The sequence below is a fragment of the Engystomops pustulosus genome, chromosome 4, assembly GCF_040894005.1.
Source record: "Engystomops pustulosus chromosome 4, aEngPut4.maternal, whole genome shotgun sequence".
Lineage (NCBI taxonomy): Eukaryota > Metazoa > Chordata > Amphibia > Anura > Leptodactylidae > Engystomops > Engystomops pustulosus.
The window spans coordinates 63760752-63777224 of record NC_092414.1 but is presented as its reverse complement, the minus strand read 5'-3'; the positions used below and the strand labels follow the sequence as shown (position 1 = coordinate 63777224).

At 43.5% G+C, this 16473-nt stretch overlaps 1 protein-coding gene across 4 annotated transcripts in view; it reads right to left on the bottom strand.

Moving 5' to 3' along the window:
- ARHGAP26 (Rho GTPase activating protein 26) overlaps positions 1-15827 on the bottom strand; it is a 202397-nt gene extending 186570 nt beyond the window's left edge. The window contains exon 1 of one of the 4 annotated variants that reach the window (XM_072146118.1): positions 15333-15827. In XM_072146118.1, the coding sequence (XP_072002219.1) occupies positions 15333-15486 (154 nt within the window). In that variant the 5' untranslated portion in view covers positions 15487-15827. The remainder of the gene's footprint in view (positions 1-15332) is intronic. The other 3 variants (XM_072146119.1, XM_072146117.1, XM_072146116.1) reach the window with 3 other exon arrangements.
- Positions 15828-16473: the final 646 nt, after the last annotated feature.

The window sequence follows — 16473 nt, the reverse complement described above, 5'->3', positions numbered from 1 at the left end:
TGTCAGGACCATGTGATCAGAGGCGGCCAGAAATGAAGAGGATGAGCGTCATCTCCATCTTATAAGCCGTTATAGACAGCATTTACATGATCCCGGAGCAGTACTCTTACAGCTTTTCCACGATATACCCATTAAACCTCATATGCATTACCCCCTATGACACCAGTAGGCATACACTCACCGGCCACTTTATTAGGTACACCTGTCCAACTGCTCGTTAACACTTAATTTCTAATCCGCCAATCACATGGCGGCAACTCAATGCATTTAGGCATGTAGACATGGTCAAGACAATCTCCTGCCGTTCAAACCAAGCATCAGTATGGGGAAGAAAGGTGATTTGAGTGCCTTTGAACGTGGCATGGTTGTTGGTGCCAGAAGGGCTGGTCTGAGTATTTCAGAAACTGCTGATCTACTGGGATTTTCACGCACAACCATCTCTAGGGTTTACAGAGAACGGTCCGAAAAAGAAAAAACATTCAGTGAGCGGCAGTTCTGTGGGCGGAAATGCCTTGTTGATGCCAGAGGTCAGAGGCGAATGGGCAGACTGGTTCAAGCTGATAGAAAGGCAACAGTGACTCAAATAGCCACCCGTTACAACCAAAGTAGGCAGAAGAGCATCTTTGAACGCACAGTACGTCGAACTTTGAGGCAGATGGGCTACAGCAGCAGAAGACCACACCGGGTGCCACTCCTTTCAGCTAAGAACAGGAAACTGAGGCTACAATTTGCACAAGCTCATCGAAATTGGACAGTAGAAGATTGGAAAAACGTTGCCTGGTCTGACGACTCTCGATTTCTGCTGCGACATTCGGATGGTAGGGTAAGAATTTGGCGTCAACAACATAAAAAGCTTGGATCCATCCTGCCTTGTATCAACGGTTCAGGCTGGTGGTGGTGGTGTCATGGTGTGGGGAATATTTTCTTGGCACTCTTTGGGCTCCTTGGTACCAATTGAGCATCGTTGCAACGCCACAGCCTACCTGAGTATTGTTGCTGACCATGTCCATCCCTTTATGACCACAATGTACCCAACATCTGATGGCTACTTTCAGCAGGATAATGCGCCATGTCAAAAAGCTGGAATCATCTCAGACTGGTTTCTTGAACATGACAATGAGTTCACTGTACTCAAATGGCCTCCACAGTCACCAGATCTCAATCCAATAGAGCATCTTTGGGATGTGGTGGAACGGGAGATTCGCATCATGGATGTGCAGCCGACAAATCTGCGGCAACTGTGTGATGCCATCAATATGGACCAAAATCTCTGAGGAATGCTTCCAGTACCTTGTTGAATCTACGCCACGAAGAATTGAGGCAGTTCTGAAGGCAAAAGGGGGTCCAAGCCTTTACTAGCATGGTGTACCTAATAAAGTGGCCGGTGAGTGTATATTCCTATGCATTACCCCCTATGACACCAGTAGGCATATATTCCTATGCATTACCCCCTATGACACCAGTAGACATATATTCCTATGTATTACTCCCTATGACACCAATAGACATAGCCCTGCAGCAGGTTGACCTCTTCCTCAAGGCTCGGCTTTTCATAAAAAACACAGACTGATCATTTGCTATAGACAATGGGGTCACTCCCTTGGCTGCTAGCTTCTGGGGCGAGGCCCTGCAGAAAACATCTACCGGTACTTGTATGACAGACCCAAGAAATGAGAAGTTGTGTATCATGTGTTACTGACCTACACAAAAATCCTACCGCCTACTCTTGCAAAAGATAAAGTTCCCTTTTTTCACCAAAAAAAAAAAAGCAATATGACGGGTAAGGTCAATGTTCCTTCAACCATTGCAATCACCCTGTGCCAGGACAGCAATCCTATCCAGAACTGGTATAATACAATGTACAATGTGACATCACAGAACCAGGGACTGGCCTCATTTCAGGAGTCAAGTTAGTGTGTGCAGTCACAGTCAATAGTACTGTACATCTCTTTTGGATCTTATTTTTACATACTAGTACTTTAATGTAGAGTAGCTTCCCAATTGAAACATTTAATAGTCTTCCACTTTAAAAAGAGCATTTCATCATCTACACTAACTCTTTGCACCCATTATCAGGACATTTATGACCCAATTGGAAGGTTTTCTCTACTCTTCACTAGCAATCAGTATACAGGCAGTGCCCGGGTTATGTACAAGATAGGTTCTTGTACTTAAAGGGGTATTCTCACCTGGGCATTCACATTCAGTTTCACTAATCTTCCATTTATAAACATTTCTTCAATTGGATGTTATTAAAAAAAAAGTTCCTGTGTGAAGATAATTTCTCATAAATGTAGTCATTCTGTCCCTTAGAAACGAGATGGCTTCCTCGGTTACGACCACGTCACACTCTGGCAGCGGTGGCCAGACATGAGCTATTGAGTCTTGTCTGACCTCCTGGATTCAGTGATCATTACCACAGGACGGCTGTGGGTCATGTAGTAACTCCCGGACTTTTCATATACAAAAACAATTTGTTTCTTTGTGCAATCCCTCCAGCAGACGTGGCCGTATCCGAGGAAGATATCTCGTTTCTAAGGGACAAAATGACTACATTTATGAGAAATTATCTTCACACAGTAACATTTTTTTTAATAACCTCTAATTGAAGAAATGTTTATGTATGGCAGATTTATCAAACTGAATGTGAATGCCCAGGCGAGAATACCCCTTTAAGTTGAATTTGTATGCAAATCGGAACTGTACATTTTATAACTGTAACTCCAGACAAATTTTTGTCTCTGACAATTGTATTTATAAAATGTTGGCTTGTCATAAGAACCAACATTCACAATAAATCTTAACTACAGACACATTTAATAACGGTTATAGCTGTTTATTGTAGCTTTGGACTAAAGTACAGTAAATTACCAATATCCAGAGGTCTGTTTGTAACTAGGGGTCGTCTGTAAGTCAGGTGTTCTTAAGTAGGCCTGTAGTTAGTTTTGGCACACAAAATGCTAATGAGGCTGTCAGGTTAGCAGCGCTGGGCTCAAGAAGAGCCTGAAAAGCGTGACCCCGATATGTGTGTGCGTGTGCGCTTGTGTGTATATTAGTAACATTCCAAATGTGCCTCGATTGAGTGTAGTGACACATATTAAAGGAGTTGGTGGTGAAAATTTCTCTTTAAATGTGACTACAAGAACCACCAGTATCTTTCAAGGTCAAGACGTCTGACATAATACCTGACCCGCAACTCCTTTTTACCGATTCACACAGTTGTAAACCCATTAGGCTTAGGACTGCAATCAGGTGGTACCCATTTGTCCAATTCCCCTCGTAAAGAAACGGGACCGATATCATGTGGCCGGATAACTGTCCCCATAGACACCTGTGGCACCCGGTCACAGTGAGCACACGTCTCACCCCACCATGACCACACATGGATAAACATAGGACCTGTCCTATATTTCTCCCTCTTACTGCATCAGGCACTCACTTCTTTATGGAGGGGGGAGTGGTGCGCAGCGCTGCATGCGGCAGTATGCTTGCCTGCTGTACGGCCGTGTGCATGGAGCCAGGGAAACTGTCACCAGGGACCTCAGTTTCACTAAAGACAAGTTACAGAAGCCCATTACAGCGGCATGGAAAATATTCCCTTCTACTTTCGCTAAGCATTTGCATTACAATATAATTGTGTGTTATAACTTACCTTGCTTCTTGACAGAATCCTCTATGTCATCCTAGTCTGTGCTGCTCTTCCCTTGGCCCCCACCTTTATGCTCCTGTACAGCTCCTCCCTCCTCAGAGGTCATAGCCTGGTGAGCTGACAACAATGGTGGAGGGAGGAGCTGTACAGGAGCACAAAGGTGGAGGCTGCCAGCTGAGCAGTTTGCATCAGACAAGTCACGTGTTGTTTTTTGAAACGCATCCAAACCAAAGCCCAACCCCTGCGACTACACAGAGGATTCTGTCAGGGTGCAAGGTAAGTTATAACACAATGCACATGCTTAGAGAAAGCAGAAAGGCAGATTTGCAATGCAGCTGTAATGGACTTATGTAACCTGTCTTTAGTGAAAATGAAGTCCCTGGTGACAGGTTCCCTTAGAGTCGATATATCATATCCGGGCAGTATTAAAACGTACTTTAAAAATTATTATTTACTAGTATTACAAAAAGGAAACTTCATATTTGTGATGAAAGCCTGCAAGACAGGGACATTGTGGGTATATGCCTGTCTTACACAGAACTACTTTTTCTTTGTTTTGGAAGGGGGGGGGGGGGAGGTGAATGTTGGGTTCAAGGGCAGTGTTTACTACTACAATATTAGGATTTATAAATGCTGCCAAAAATATTTTAGAGAAACTTAATGTAAAACTGTAATCTGATCAACAAAATATGAAAACAAAAACATCTCTAAAGTTTTAAAGCCTGTGATCTTGTAGTTGGCAGACTTTAGCAATAGCCGAATATCTACGGTACTGTACTTTACTTTCAAAACACAGATCAAGCTGAAGCAACCCAACTATGTGTGCGCCTCTCAGACAAAGGAGAAGGAAATGGACTACTCCTGCAGGTGCAGGGTAATAATATGTTATGTGCGTCTGAAAGGTCCTGGCAGGACTGCAGAGAACTTTCTTAGATGTATATATCTTTTACTATATGTAAGGGTCACGGGTCCAGCACCTTCACTGATTTAGTTAGCCGGTAGATTTATTGTAGGGCGTTGTTTTAACCAGAAAAAGGCTTGTGAGCAGCTCTGAGCTCATACACTTGCTGTTTTTGAGTGAGAATGACAACTCATTAAGTGTATGTAAGACCTGAGGTGTCGTGTGCGACTTTGGTCGGGGAAACTCCCTTAGGCTCCTTATCACCTCCTGCACACTGAACAAGCTGGCACCACCAGCTACTACTTCTCTGCCCAGAGGGAAAGCGCCGTTTTTGTTTGCAAGGTGTGGAGCTTACAATTTATTCCAGGTTCAATACAACATATACCCCAAAAAGGGGGTTACAACTAACAGCAACTCCACTACTCAACAGATATTGAGAAAATTAAATGTTGCGGCATCTACTGGGAAATTAACTTTCTAGATTTTTTTTTTATATTAACAAGAAAACAAACAAAAACAGTCCTCCCAATGGCTTACTGATGGCCAAATAACATCCCTGAGAGAAGCAAGCATGAGGTTTATCTATGCTCATCTTAGTGGAGCTGCTATAAAACAGTGTTTACTGATGAACCAGTCACAGCTTGAATTACATTTCTCTTCTCTCCCATCACTAAACAGAAAAATGGAAGTCCTAGCGCAGATGTGAACCTAACCTCAGAGGAGCACAGGCTGTAAACCTTCTAACCCCCAAATACCATGGTGCACAGCTCAGCTCTATCAGGAAGCCAACTAACGCCAGACAGTAAGGAACCACACTCAGCGAGCCACTTCAGTGGGGTCCCAGCACCCCCAACGCATTCTTGTCTTACTGTTGGGAACAAATATGCAATTATTTCATATGCTCCATCTTTAAGGAGTCTTGCCTTGGCTTTCAGTTGCTATGTACACAATCCAGGAGATGTGGGGCGACAGGAATGACAATATATTAGTAACCTAGGGGCCTGGTCACATTTTTGGTCCATTCTTGATGTTTTTTTAAGAATGCATGAGTTTTAAAAACGCAGGTGTTTTTGCACCATGTGCTCACACATGGCGTTTGTATTTACACAAGTAATGCAAATGGATTTCCATTTAAACACATATGATAGATAACCAGCACCTAATGATTTAATTTGAATAACTGGCGGAAACCAAGTGCTGGTTACTGATTGTATTCAATCGGGCCGAGTCCTGTGATGGGCGTTCGTAAATGCAATATAAACGCCACGTATGACTGCATGTGCAGTCAGGGCGCGTTCACACGTTGCGCTTTGACCTGCGTTTTCATTGCGTTTGAAATGCATATACAACAGCTGAGGAGGGGTGATTTGCCTAATTACATCACTGTTAACGCTATGTTAACAACGCGTAATGTAATTAGGCAAATCACCTCTCATCAGCTGTTGTATATGCTTTTCAAACGCAATTAAAACGCGACCAAAACGCAACTTTTGAACGCGCCCTCACATGTTACGTTTTTAAACATGCATTTTTACATGTTTACCATGCATTTGGTTGGTTTGAATCCGGCTTTTCCTCATATGCGGAACTGTAAGCAGCTGTGAAACACAGCGGCTTAGGGTGCATTCACACATTCAGTTTTTTATGCCCAAACCAGGAGTGGAGGGAAAATAGAGAAGGAGTAGCACTTCTTAATGATAAGTCCTCACCCTTTATGATCCACTGCTTTTGGTTTTAAAAACTGGATCTGAAAAACTGAACATGTGGCTGCACCCTAATACTTTCAGAAATGAAGAGAAACTGAGTCAAACCAAGCAACAGCACGGTAAACATGCAAAAATGGGGGCGTTTTGCAATGCATACAAATAACGCATCTTGTCACCGCACCCTCATAATACTGTGAAGAGAGATGAGGTTTTATCCCGCTGTTCCAAGTAGATGAATTAATGGAAACGAGAAAAAAGGACAGCAAAGGCTCCAGGTGCTTTTGTTATACAAGTGAAAAATATAATAGATAAAAAGGAAGTACATATTTATCATGGAGGAAACTGGCTCAAGTACAAGGCTTCCTCCTACAATGCTGTGCCGCGTGGACACTTATGAAGGATGGAAAGAGGGAAACGGATTGTAAGAGGAAGATTGAAAAGATCGGAGTACTACAAGAGTAAACACATTCTTGCTGTGTAATGGAGGCTTGAGGGTCTCCACTACCCAAGCCGATTCTGCACCCGCATCCAAATTTTACATGCAGATTCCCATGCCACATAATTTTTTGTGGTGCAGAGGTTTTCAGAAAATAAAATTTTCCCAAAGCTGTATTTGCACAAGCATAGGGGGACACATGTACAGCCACAAGCTTGCGCCCCTACATAGGTCCCACATAGACGACAATGGGAGCACGGAGCGATATGGTGCCGCACCAGTAGCCCAACACCTTGCCACAACAGTCCTTTCAGTTTTAAGGTTTACATCTTTCCATTCCCCTCCTCCAACATACCAGAACTTTTTTTCTAAACAGCATTAGCACCATCTTCTAAAGGGATTACAGGGTGCGGTCAAATATGGCGCTTACGTTGAGTTTACAAACAAAATGCAAGTGTATTGGGTTGCTCCTCGGCCAGAGCACACATGCGTTTTCCATTGAAGTCCAATCCTCTGCATTGTGGTAGATCCAGCAAGCATATGCTCAGTTTTTCATGGACCAACCACCATACTCATACACAGCCGGCTTTAATAACAGCCTTCATACAGAGATAACCGCCAATCACAGATAGAACCAGGTCCATTACCAAAAATCTGCTGCCAATTCTGTTAAGAAGGGATACTAATAAATAAATAAATAAAGTTATACAGCATCTGCATAAGACAGTAAACAATTATAGGGGGAGATTTATCATAAGTCTCTTAGAGCAGAACTAGTCTGGTTTCCATGGGCAACTAATCAAAGCTCAGCTTTCATTTCACCACAGCTGTTTTTGAAATTAAAGCCAAGCTCTGATTGGCTTCTACCTCAGAAACTTGATAAATCTCCCCAATAGCATTTTTATATTTTTTTTTCTGTATTGTTTTTAGGCATTTTTGCTGTATATTCAATAGAAACTTTATGCACGGATATGGCTGAAATCTTTCTGCATAAATCAGGCTCTTATTTCCTATTCAAAGGTTTCTTTCACCTGGGATATTGGATTCCATCACAAATCTAATATGAGTGATTTACACTTCCCCATAGTCATAATAATGAAAAATCACATCCTTTATTTTAGAGATTTTATTTGCCTATTTTAATTATGACATTGGTGACAATAACTATACTCTTAGTCTAGTTGTAAGCGTGCAGTTTTCAGTTATGCGTCCCGAGTGGCTTGTCTGTAGTTATAGGACAAGCCATCACTTGTAGAAGCTGTATACCATTAGTCCCACAGATGGCATTCCACTTTTCGGGTATGTTCACACATAGCAGAAAGGCCGAAACATACTTATGGCTACAAAATTACACTCCATACAACGAGACAGGACTTCTTCTGCAGAATGTCAAGTAGATGTAAAAAGTCTTACAGGCCACACATTACTTACATCCTTTCTATGTTTCCAGGCCCATTAAAGGGTCAGACATTGATTCTTCCCTACCAGAGGTTGCTTTAATTTGTGTGCGAATATACAATTTGATAGGGTTTTGTCATCAATATGCATTGTACTCAACTAGTAAGATGATCACAACATACAGAATCTAGTGACAGTGCCAAGTAGTCAATACAAAAAGATACTATTTATGTGCCAGAGGATTTACTAGATTACTAGGCTAAAAAATTATTCACAGGTCAAAGTCTGCTAAAACTGCACCTTACAGGGGCACATATTTCCATCACAATACCTGCGACTACACTACTGACATATAAATAAGACCTAGCAGTTAATAGTCCCATAATTTCCCTTGCATAAGGGATCCGCTCTACTGCACAGTCTTCTGATCAATTCTTCTAATGTAACTGATAGAAAAGCAGTAGCAGATGGAGACAGACATACAAGCCTTGCTACAGATTTTGCTTCCCTTTTCTTGTCTTTAGAACGTCTTTGCACTAGCTCATATCCTGGATTGTCACAAATCATTTCCTGCAATGACCTCATCATCTAATGCAAAAACTGCAATGTTCCCCATCTTTATCTTTTCAATAGGTTTTAGAGAAAAATGAAATACAAGCCTACAAACAGAAAGATTGCTTCAGCTGTATCTACTTACCTTGTCAACAGATCCCCTTAGGCCACGGTAACACAAAGCACTTGGAGAAAGTTGTGAAACGGGCTACTCCTTCCCGACCTCATACGCACTTAGACCAAAAAACTTGCATTCTGCAAGTAGCTAAAATGTGTCTTGTTAGCAGGCAAAACATGTTGCTACTTGGGGTCTAAATGCATGTCCGTTCAGGGAGAAAACCTGATGCGACTGAAATACGTTTCAAAATGAGATATATTACATTAGTATATATATATCTATATTAGTCCCCGAGTTACCTACAAGATAGGTTCCCTTTAAGAACAAACCTTTGGAACCCATTTTTAGCACTCCCCCAGTCCCCACAGAGCATAGTACATACACTGCCAAAGTGTTTTTGTATTAAAAATTGGTTTTACAGAAAAAAAGATATGTTATATTGTACCTTTCATTAGCATCTTCTGTGTGACTAGGCAGTTGCCCAATGGGAGGAGCTGGAAAGGAGCAGTTTCCCCCCCCACCCTTGGGGAACAGCTTCACCATGTGACCTTTTCAAATATATGAAAACACCCATCACTCGGCTTAGCGACGCCCCCTGCTCCTCTACAGCCAATCCTGAGTGTGGGGAGTTATTCATATATTTGAAAAGGTCATATGTTTCCCAAGGGTGGGGGGGGGGGGGGGAACTGCTCCTTTCCAGCCCCTCCCAATTGGCAACTGCCTAGTTACACAGCAGATGCTAATGAAAGGTACAATATAACATATCTTTTTTTCTGTAAAACCAATTTTTTTATACAAAAACACTTTGGTAGTGTATGTAGTGTATGCTCTGTGGGGGGGGGGGGGGGGGGAGTGCTAAAAATGGCTCTCCTGGTGACAGGTTCCCTTTAAGTTGAATTTGTATGAAAGTCCAAACTGTACATTTTATAATTGTAGTTCGAGGCAATTTTTTTTCCGCACCACTGAAAATTGGAGTTTCAAAGTTTTTTTCTGTAATGGGACCGAGGATTATCAATAAAGCTAAACTTTACAGCTGATCATTGCAGCCTGGGTCCATGATCAAGCATACAGAGAGCTTCACCAGAGGTCACAGTGAGCAGAGGGGTCTGTCGTTAACTACGGGTCGTCTGTAAGTCGGGTGTCCTTAAGTAGGGTACCGCCTGTATAGAGCAAATTTTTAGCAGAGGCTATTGGGGCATGAAGTAGCCTCTCCAGGCGAAGGCTACTCCACGCCCTAGTAGCCTCTGCCATCCCACCAGCCTGCACACCCTCGGCACGCTCCTTCAAGTTCTCCACATGCACAGTAACCGCTTTGGTCTGAGGACGTGAAGGTAGAAGGTATTGCAGAGGCTACTCCATGCCCCATTAGCTTTTTGCCACAAATTTTTATGTTAGTTATATAGTGTAGGTCAGGTTAGAAAGTGTTATAGAATTAGTGAAAGGTAGTTTAGGGCTTAGCATGTTAGTTGAAACCTACCATCAGATCTACCTCAATAGGTAGATCCCTGATGGTAGGTTCTCTTTAAAGAGAACCTGTCAGGTCATTAGAACACTCTAGCTCATACTAAAGTAAGTAGCTCCCTAGTCCTCCCCCAGTTCTCGCATTGTCAAATCTGTAGCTTTACCGGAACATACCCATAAGCTACAAAACAGTCCACTACACAGCGGTCCGATCGTTGGACCTAGCTTACAGCGGTCCGGCAGTAAAGTTACTGTGTAGGATGTCATGATTTGTTAACCTAAAATAAGGCACTCTAGAAAAGGAACTACGCAGTTCTGATGCAGTCATAACATTTTATACACTGAAGAATATGGGGAACAGAAGGTGTAAGGAAGAACTTCTCTCTACCTTCCATTTCACTGTCATAAAAAAAGAAAGCCCCAACACAGACATGAACTGGGCCTGGGGTGTGCTGAGCAGCTCACTGCATAGTCATATTACTGATTATATGTCCGGGATTACTATGCATTTACTGGATTGCATTTTTAACAAGAGGCAGTTTCTGCCTCCCAGAATATTAGGCAGATTCTGAATTATTTTGTAGCAGGTCTACCTGACACGATGTGACCCTGGTCTTAGTCACAAGCTATGTGACACAATGATCAGATCAAATAAAATTGAAATGAAAACAGAATAGTAAAGAAAAGGAAGCTTTGTACATGGTTATTCCTTCAGGTATCTACTCTGATGACAGATAGCTGGGCGACACTGGACTATCTACCATTCGCTACTGACAAATCATTGTTCACTAATGGAGCAGGCACTTGCCAATTCCTTGAAGACTCTATACTAAAAATATAACTGCAATGGAATTTCACCAGCGAGCCAATAAAAAAAATATTCCACGATTAAAAACAAGATTTGATCCCAGGAAAACAAAAAACGTAGCATGAAATCTGTCAGGAGCCACACAAAACATGAAATACTAGCAGGCTCTCTTTACAAACAACCGCCCTGACAGAAAACCTATAGGGAAGTGTATTAAAGGGAACCTGTCATCAGGTTTACACCATTAAACTGAATGACAACTCTTCTTACTTTGCCCCATGTATTTTTGTATACCTTATCTAAAAATCACTTTTACAAAGTTGCTGGCACCTCGCTAGGACATTCAGCAAATCACAAGAGATGTGTTTTCTCTTCAGCCGAGTCGCAGCTCAGCTCCCCAATTTCCCCTACTTAAGGAATGAGGGAGTTGAGCTGCGGCTCGGCTGAAGAGAAAACACATCCCTTATGACTTGTTGAGACTCCTAGCTAAAGTGTTTTTATCTACACTCACCGGCCACTTTATTAGGTACACCTGTCCAACTGCTCGTTAATACTTAATTTCTAATCAGCCAATCGCATGGCGGCAACTCAGTGCATTTAGGCATGTAGACATGGTCAAGACAATCTCCTGCAGTTCAAACCGAGCATCAGTATGGGGAAGAAAGGGGATTTGAGTGCCTTTGAACGTGGCATGGTTGTTGGTGCCAGAAGGGCTGGTCTGAGTATTTCAGAAAATGCTGATCTACTGGGATTTTCACGCACAACCATCTCTAGGGTTTACAGAGAATGGTCCGAAAAAGAAAAAACATCCAGTGAGCGGCAGTTCTGTGGGCGGAAATGCCTTGTTGATGCCAGAGGAGAATGGGCAGACTGGTTCGAGCTGATAGAAAGGCAACAGTGACTCAAAATCGCAACCAGTTACAACCAAGGTAGGCAGAAGAGCATCTCTGAACGCACAGTACGTCAAACTTTGAGGCAGATGGGCTACAGCAGCAGAAGACCACACCGGGTGCCACTCCTTTCAGCTAAGAACAGGAAACTGAGGCTACAATTTGCACAAGCTCATCGAAATTGGACAGTAGAAGATTGGAAAAACGTTGCCTGGTCTGATGAGTCTCGATTTCTGCTGCGACATTCGGATGGTAGGGTCAGAATTTGGCGTCAACAACATGAAAGCATGGATCCATCCTGCCTTGTATCAACGGTTCAGGCTGGTGGTGGTGGTGTCATGGTGTGGGGAATATTTTCTTGGCACTCTTTGGGCCCCTTGGTACCAATTGAGCATTGTTGCAACGCCACAGCCTACCTGAGTATTGTTGCTGACCATGTCCATCCCTTTATGACCACAATGTACCCAACATCTGATGGCTACTTTCAGCAGGATAATGCGCCATGTCATAAAGCTGGAATCATCTCAGACTGGTTTCTTGAACATGACAATGAGTTCACTGTACTCAAATGGCCTCCACAGTCACCAGATCTCAATCCATTAGAGCATTTTTGGGATGTGGTAGAACGGGAGATTCGCATCATGGATGTGCAGCCGACAAATCTGCGGCAACTGTGTGATGCCATCATGTCAATATGGACCAAAATCTCTGAGGAATGCTTCCAGCACCTTGTTGAATCTATGCCACGAAGAATTGAGGCAGTTCTGAAGGCAAAAGGGGGTCCAACCCGTTACTAGCATGGTGTACCTAATAAAGTGGCCGGTGAGTGTATACCTGAGCTATACATATTTATACCAAAAAAGCATGCAGGACAGAATACAGACTTCTGTGGGAACCTGTCATTAGGTTTAAATCCATTGACAGGTTCCCTTAAAAGAGGAAACCTAATTTGTTTCCCATTGCAAGGAATGGAGTCATAAAATGGCCCACAACTTAAAAATAAAGCAGAATTTAGGAAAAACGTGGCTCAGAGTGGCTCCCAATGACTTCTTAAAGGTGTTTATCGCTGCAACGGGCCCCTCCGGGGACTTCTGAAAACACGATCCAACATCACCGCAGATCAAGGTGCTTGTAAGTGCACTACCCAAATACATTGTTTTAAAGTGCTTAATTTCCCTTAAAAATGTGTAATCTTTCTAGAAAAAGGGATCCATATTTTCACTTAAAGGACATCTACCTGCAGGATGAAAGGCTGAATGCAAATGAGCCATAGGAGCTCCAGGCTCTATCGTCTCGTGCACCTGCGTGCCCATCACAAGACCATGGACAGATTTCTATCCACTGGAAGTAAACCATGAAGAAAAACAGCCAGCAGAGGTCTAGAATTCCATGATTTAACTTTTCCTTAAACAGATCATATCAATTATTTGCTGGAAGTGGATAAGCCCTTTAAGTAACAGGAATCTGCCTTTATTTGTAAAGCACTGAGGAATATGATGGTGCTATATAAATAAAGATTATTATTATTATTATTATCTGCCTCTGGAGACATTTTGGCAAGTATTTTCCAGATGGTAGATTTCCTTTAAAAAGAAACTTAAAACAGATACTTACCTGGGTCATAAACGGATGTTGTACAAACTCATTTCTGGGTTAGCATAAAATGTTTGGTTTTACTTTAACTGGGTCATGGTAATCATAAAGGGAAAGTTGGAGCACTAAACCACTCCATAAACACCTGTTGGTGGTGGAGTGTCCCAAAACATCCGGACGGCTTATTTTAAAATTATTATATATACACATGATCTACACATCACTCCTTGGATGAGAAGAGAGTCCACTTTGGTACGCAAGTAGGGAACCATCCCTTTAAATTTTTACATTGAAATGATAATTAAGCCGATCCCGTGTAGATTAAGCTTTCCATGGGGATTCAGCACTTAATGCATGAGCGAGGGGTGGTCAGAGACCCAGGTTGTCCTGATGGTGGTGGAATCTAGAGCAGGTTGGTAAAAGGTATCTCTGCCTACACAACTCTGTTTTCTTCTATGGGATTCTAAGAAATAGCTGCGCAAGCCAGCTGGGCTCTTCTTCAAGGCCCTAAAGAATTTAAAGGGCATTTACCTCCAGGATGAAAGACTATATGCAAACCAGCCTGAGAAGCCGATGGAGCCTGGAGCAACAAGCTAGGTTAGATCATTAGTATTATTATAATGCAAACCCCCTTGTAGGCCTATTTACATGGGGTTACTAACCATTCCAAAAAAAATGCCCCATGCTAACATGGAGGCCGTTCACAATCAGATGATTTCATCCTCCATGCACCAGAAAACTCCTCCATGGAGATGGAAGTGAGAGAGGGCAACTTTTGGTAGTACTTATAGGCACTGAAGAGGAGTGGACCCAACGTTCAAGTTCAGGTCGCCTGGACCCGACATATTGCAGATCAAACAGCCAATCCAGCAAATGAACGGCCCTAGTAACTACCCCTGTCCAATCACAGCCATGGGGGGGGGGGGGCATTTGCTTTATTGGCCTTTGGCTCCAAATGCATTAATAGCTTGGGTTGGGTACGCTCATCTCTAATTCCCAACCCCCCTATCTGCCATAGTAAATGGGCTTTTAATAATTAAAAGGCTGACTACTTGCCAGGCCAACATGTTCTTCATCAGTCTGCATTTATTTTATACATTTAATCCTATTATTCTGGCTTTATTTTACAGGCAAAGAAAGAAAAAAAAACCTGTGTAGTTAATATGTGGGAGTCTGATGCTTGGAGATAAACATAGTTCCCACAGAGCACATGAACATCCTTTGGCTCTAGTAGATGCAATCCGCTTCCAAAACATACCAGCCATTAAATTGTAGAGCTGGAAGTAAGGAAAATCATCACATATTCACTGCGGCTAACAAGAGGCATCCTCCCTGCCCATGGGGCACCGGGTCAGTGATGCCAGGTTACCAGCTTTCAATATATGCACAAATCAACACCAGGTATATACATGGGTAGCGCCAGGGATGATTCGTAGCAAGGTACAAAAGCAATAAGTATCGGGGCAGTATAAGGGCTGAACACTTAAATTGGGTATTATTTCAGGCATGAGTGGCAGAAGCAGTGTGCCCCAGCATTGATGGGCAGCACAGACATGGTGCATCACTCCTGAGTCTTCATGCAGTGCTAGGCATCTGAGTCACAGCGCCAGCAGGTATTTTTAGACACTAGGATAAAATAATCCTACAATATAAGATAAAAGCTGCGGCAGGGACTGCAGTATCTGCTCCATGCCAGCTAGAAATGCCAAAGAAGTACCTGACAAACACCCCCTGCCATGCAGTGCCAGCCCCTGCTGCGGGCACAGGTGAGCTCTGCTGTGATGCCAGCTGTCTAGTGATGGGCACCGGGGGGCACTTACTCTTATGCGCAGCGACCAGGGACTTGCCATCCTTGATGAGCTCTTTGATGAACTTGTTGGTCTTTTCCAGCTCAGTTTCGTGGGATTTCAGCCTCTCCCGGAATTGCGGGCTGTCCAAGTAACAATCACTGAACTCCAGCGGGGGCAGCCCCATCTTCCGCCTCAGCGCGCAGGGAGCAGGATCAGCAGTGCCCGCCGGAGAGAGGTGCCCGGGCGGCAGGGCTCAGGACATGCTGGCAGGACAGCCGGGGAGCCGCAGTCATTGAAAGTTTCCCTGCACAGGGCGGAGCTCCGGCGGCGGGCGTGTGCGGAGGTAACCCCCGGGTTGTGATGGCATCCGGCTCTCTGCACTCTTATTGGAGCAGGAGGAAATGAGAAGTAGATGGGGCCTCGCAGATAAGGCCCTGTGATCTCATGGCCACTGCCCGCCACCTCCCACCGAGCTCGGCCCAGACACCTCCTACCCCGGCGGCTGACAGCCGCCCCTGCACCGCCCCCCTCCAGTGACCGGAGGCGCCCAGCTTCTCAGCACCCTGACACCCCAGGGCGCCCTGTCACACCAAAACTTCCACCGTGCACTACGGCTAAGTTCACACCTGCATAGGAGCGCTCATTGCAGAATACAGACTCATAGAACGGAGCTGCACAAGTTTGACATCTGAGCCGCCCCCCATTACCTCCATAAAGCACATCTACCATCTAGAAGGATGCTTTCACATCAGTGAACCCTATGGACACATACAGATTGGTTTTCTCTTCCTGAATTCAGTGATTTGATGTCTTACTGACCCATTCCTTTTAAAGGGCTTTTTCACACTTCAGTTTTTCTCACTATTCAGTTTAGACCCAGATCTTATTGTGTTCACTGACAATACTGGATCAGTGGAAAAAAGTGTAAAAAAAAGCCCATTGAAAGGAATGGGTCAGTAAGACGTCAGTGACAAATCACTAAAGCCGGGAAGAGAAAACCAAACTGTATGTGTCCATAGGGCAAAATATTGGAAAAAATACACGTCACTCGATGTTTCGGAGTATATGGGTGCACAAGTAGGTTACTACACCATATATACAGAGAAAAGATAACTTGGCGCTCCTTATAGGGCAAAAATTGAGGAGAATTTATTTAATCCAGAATAAACAG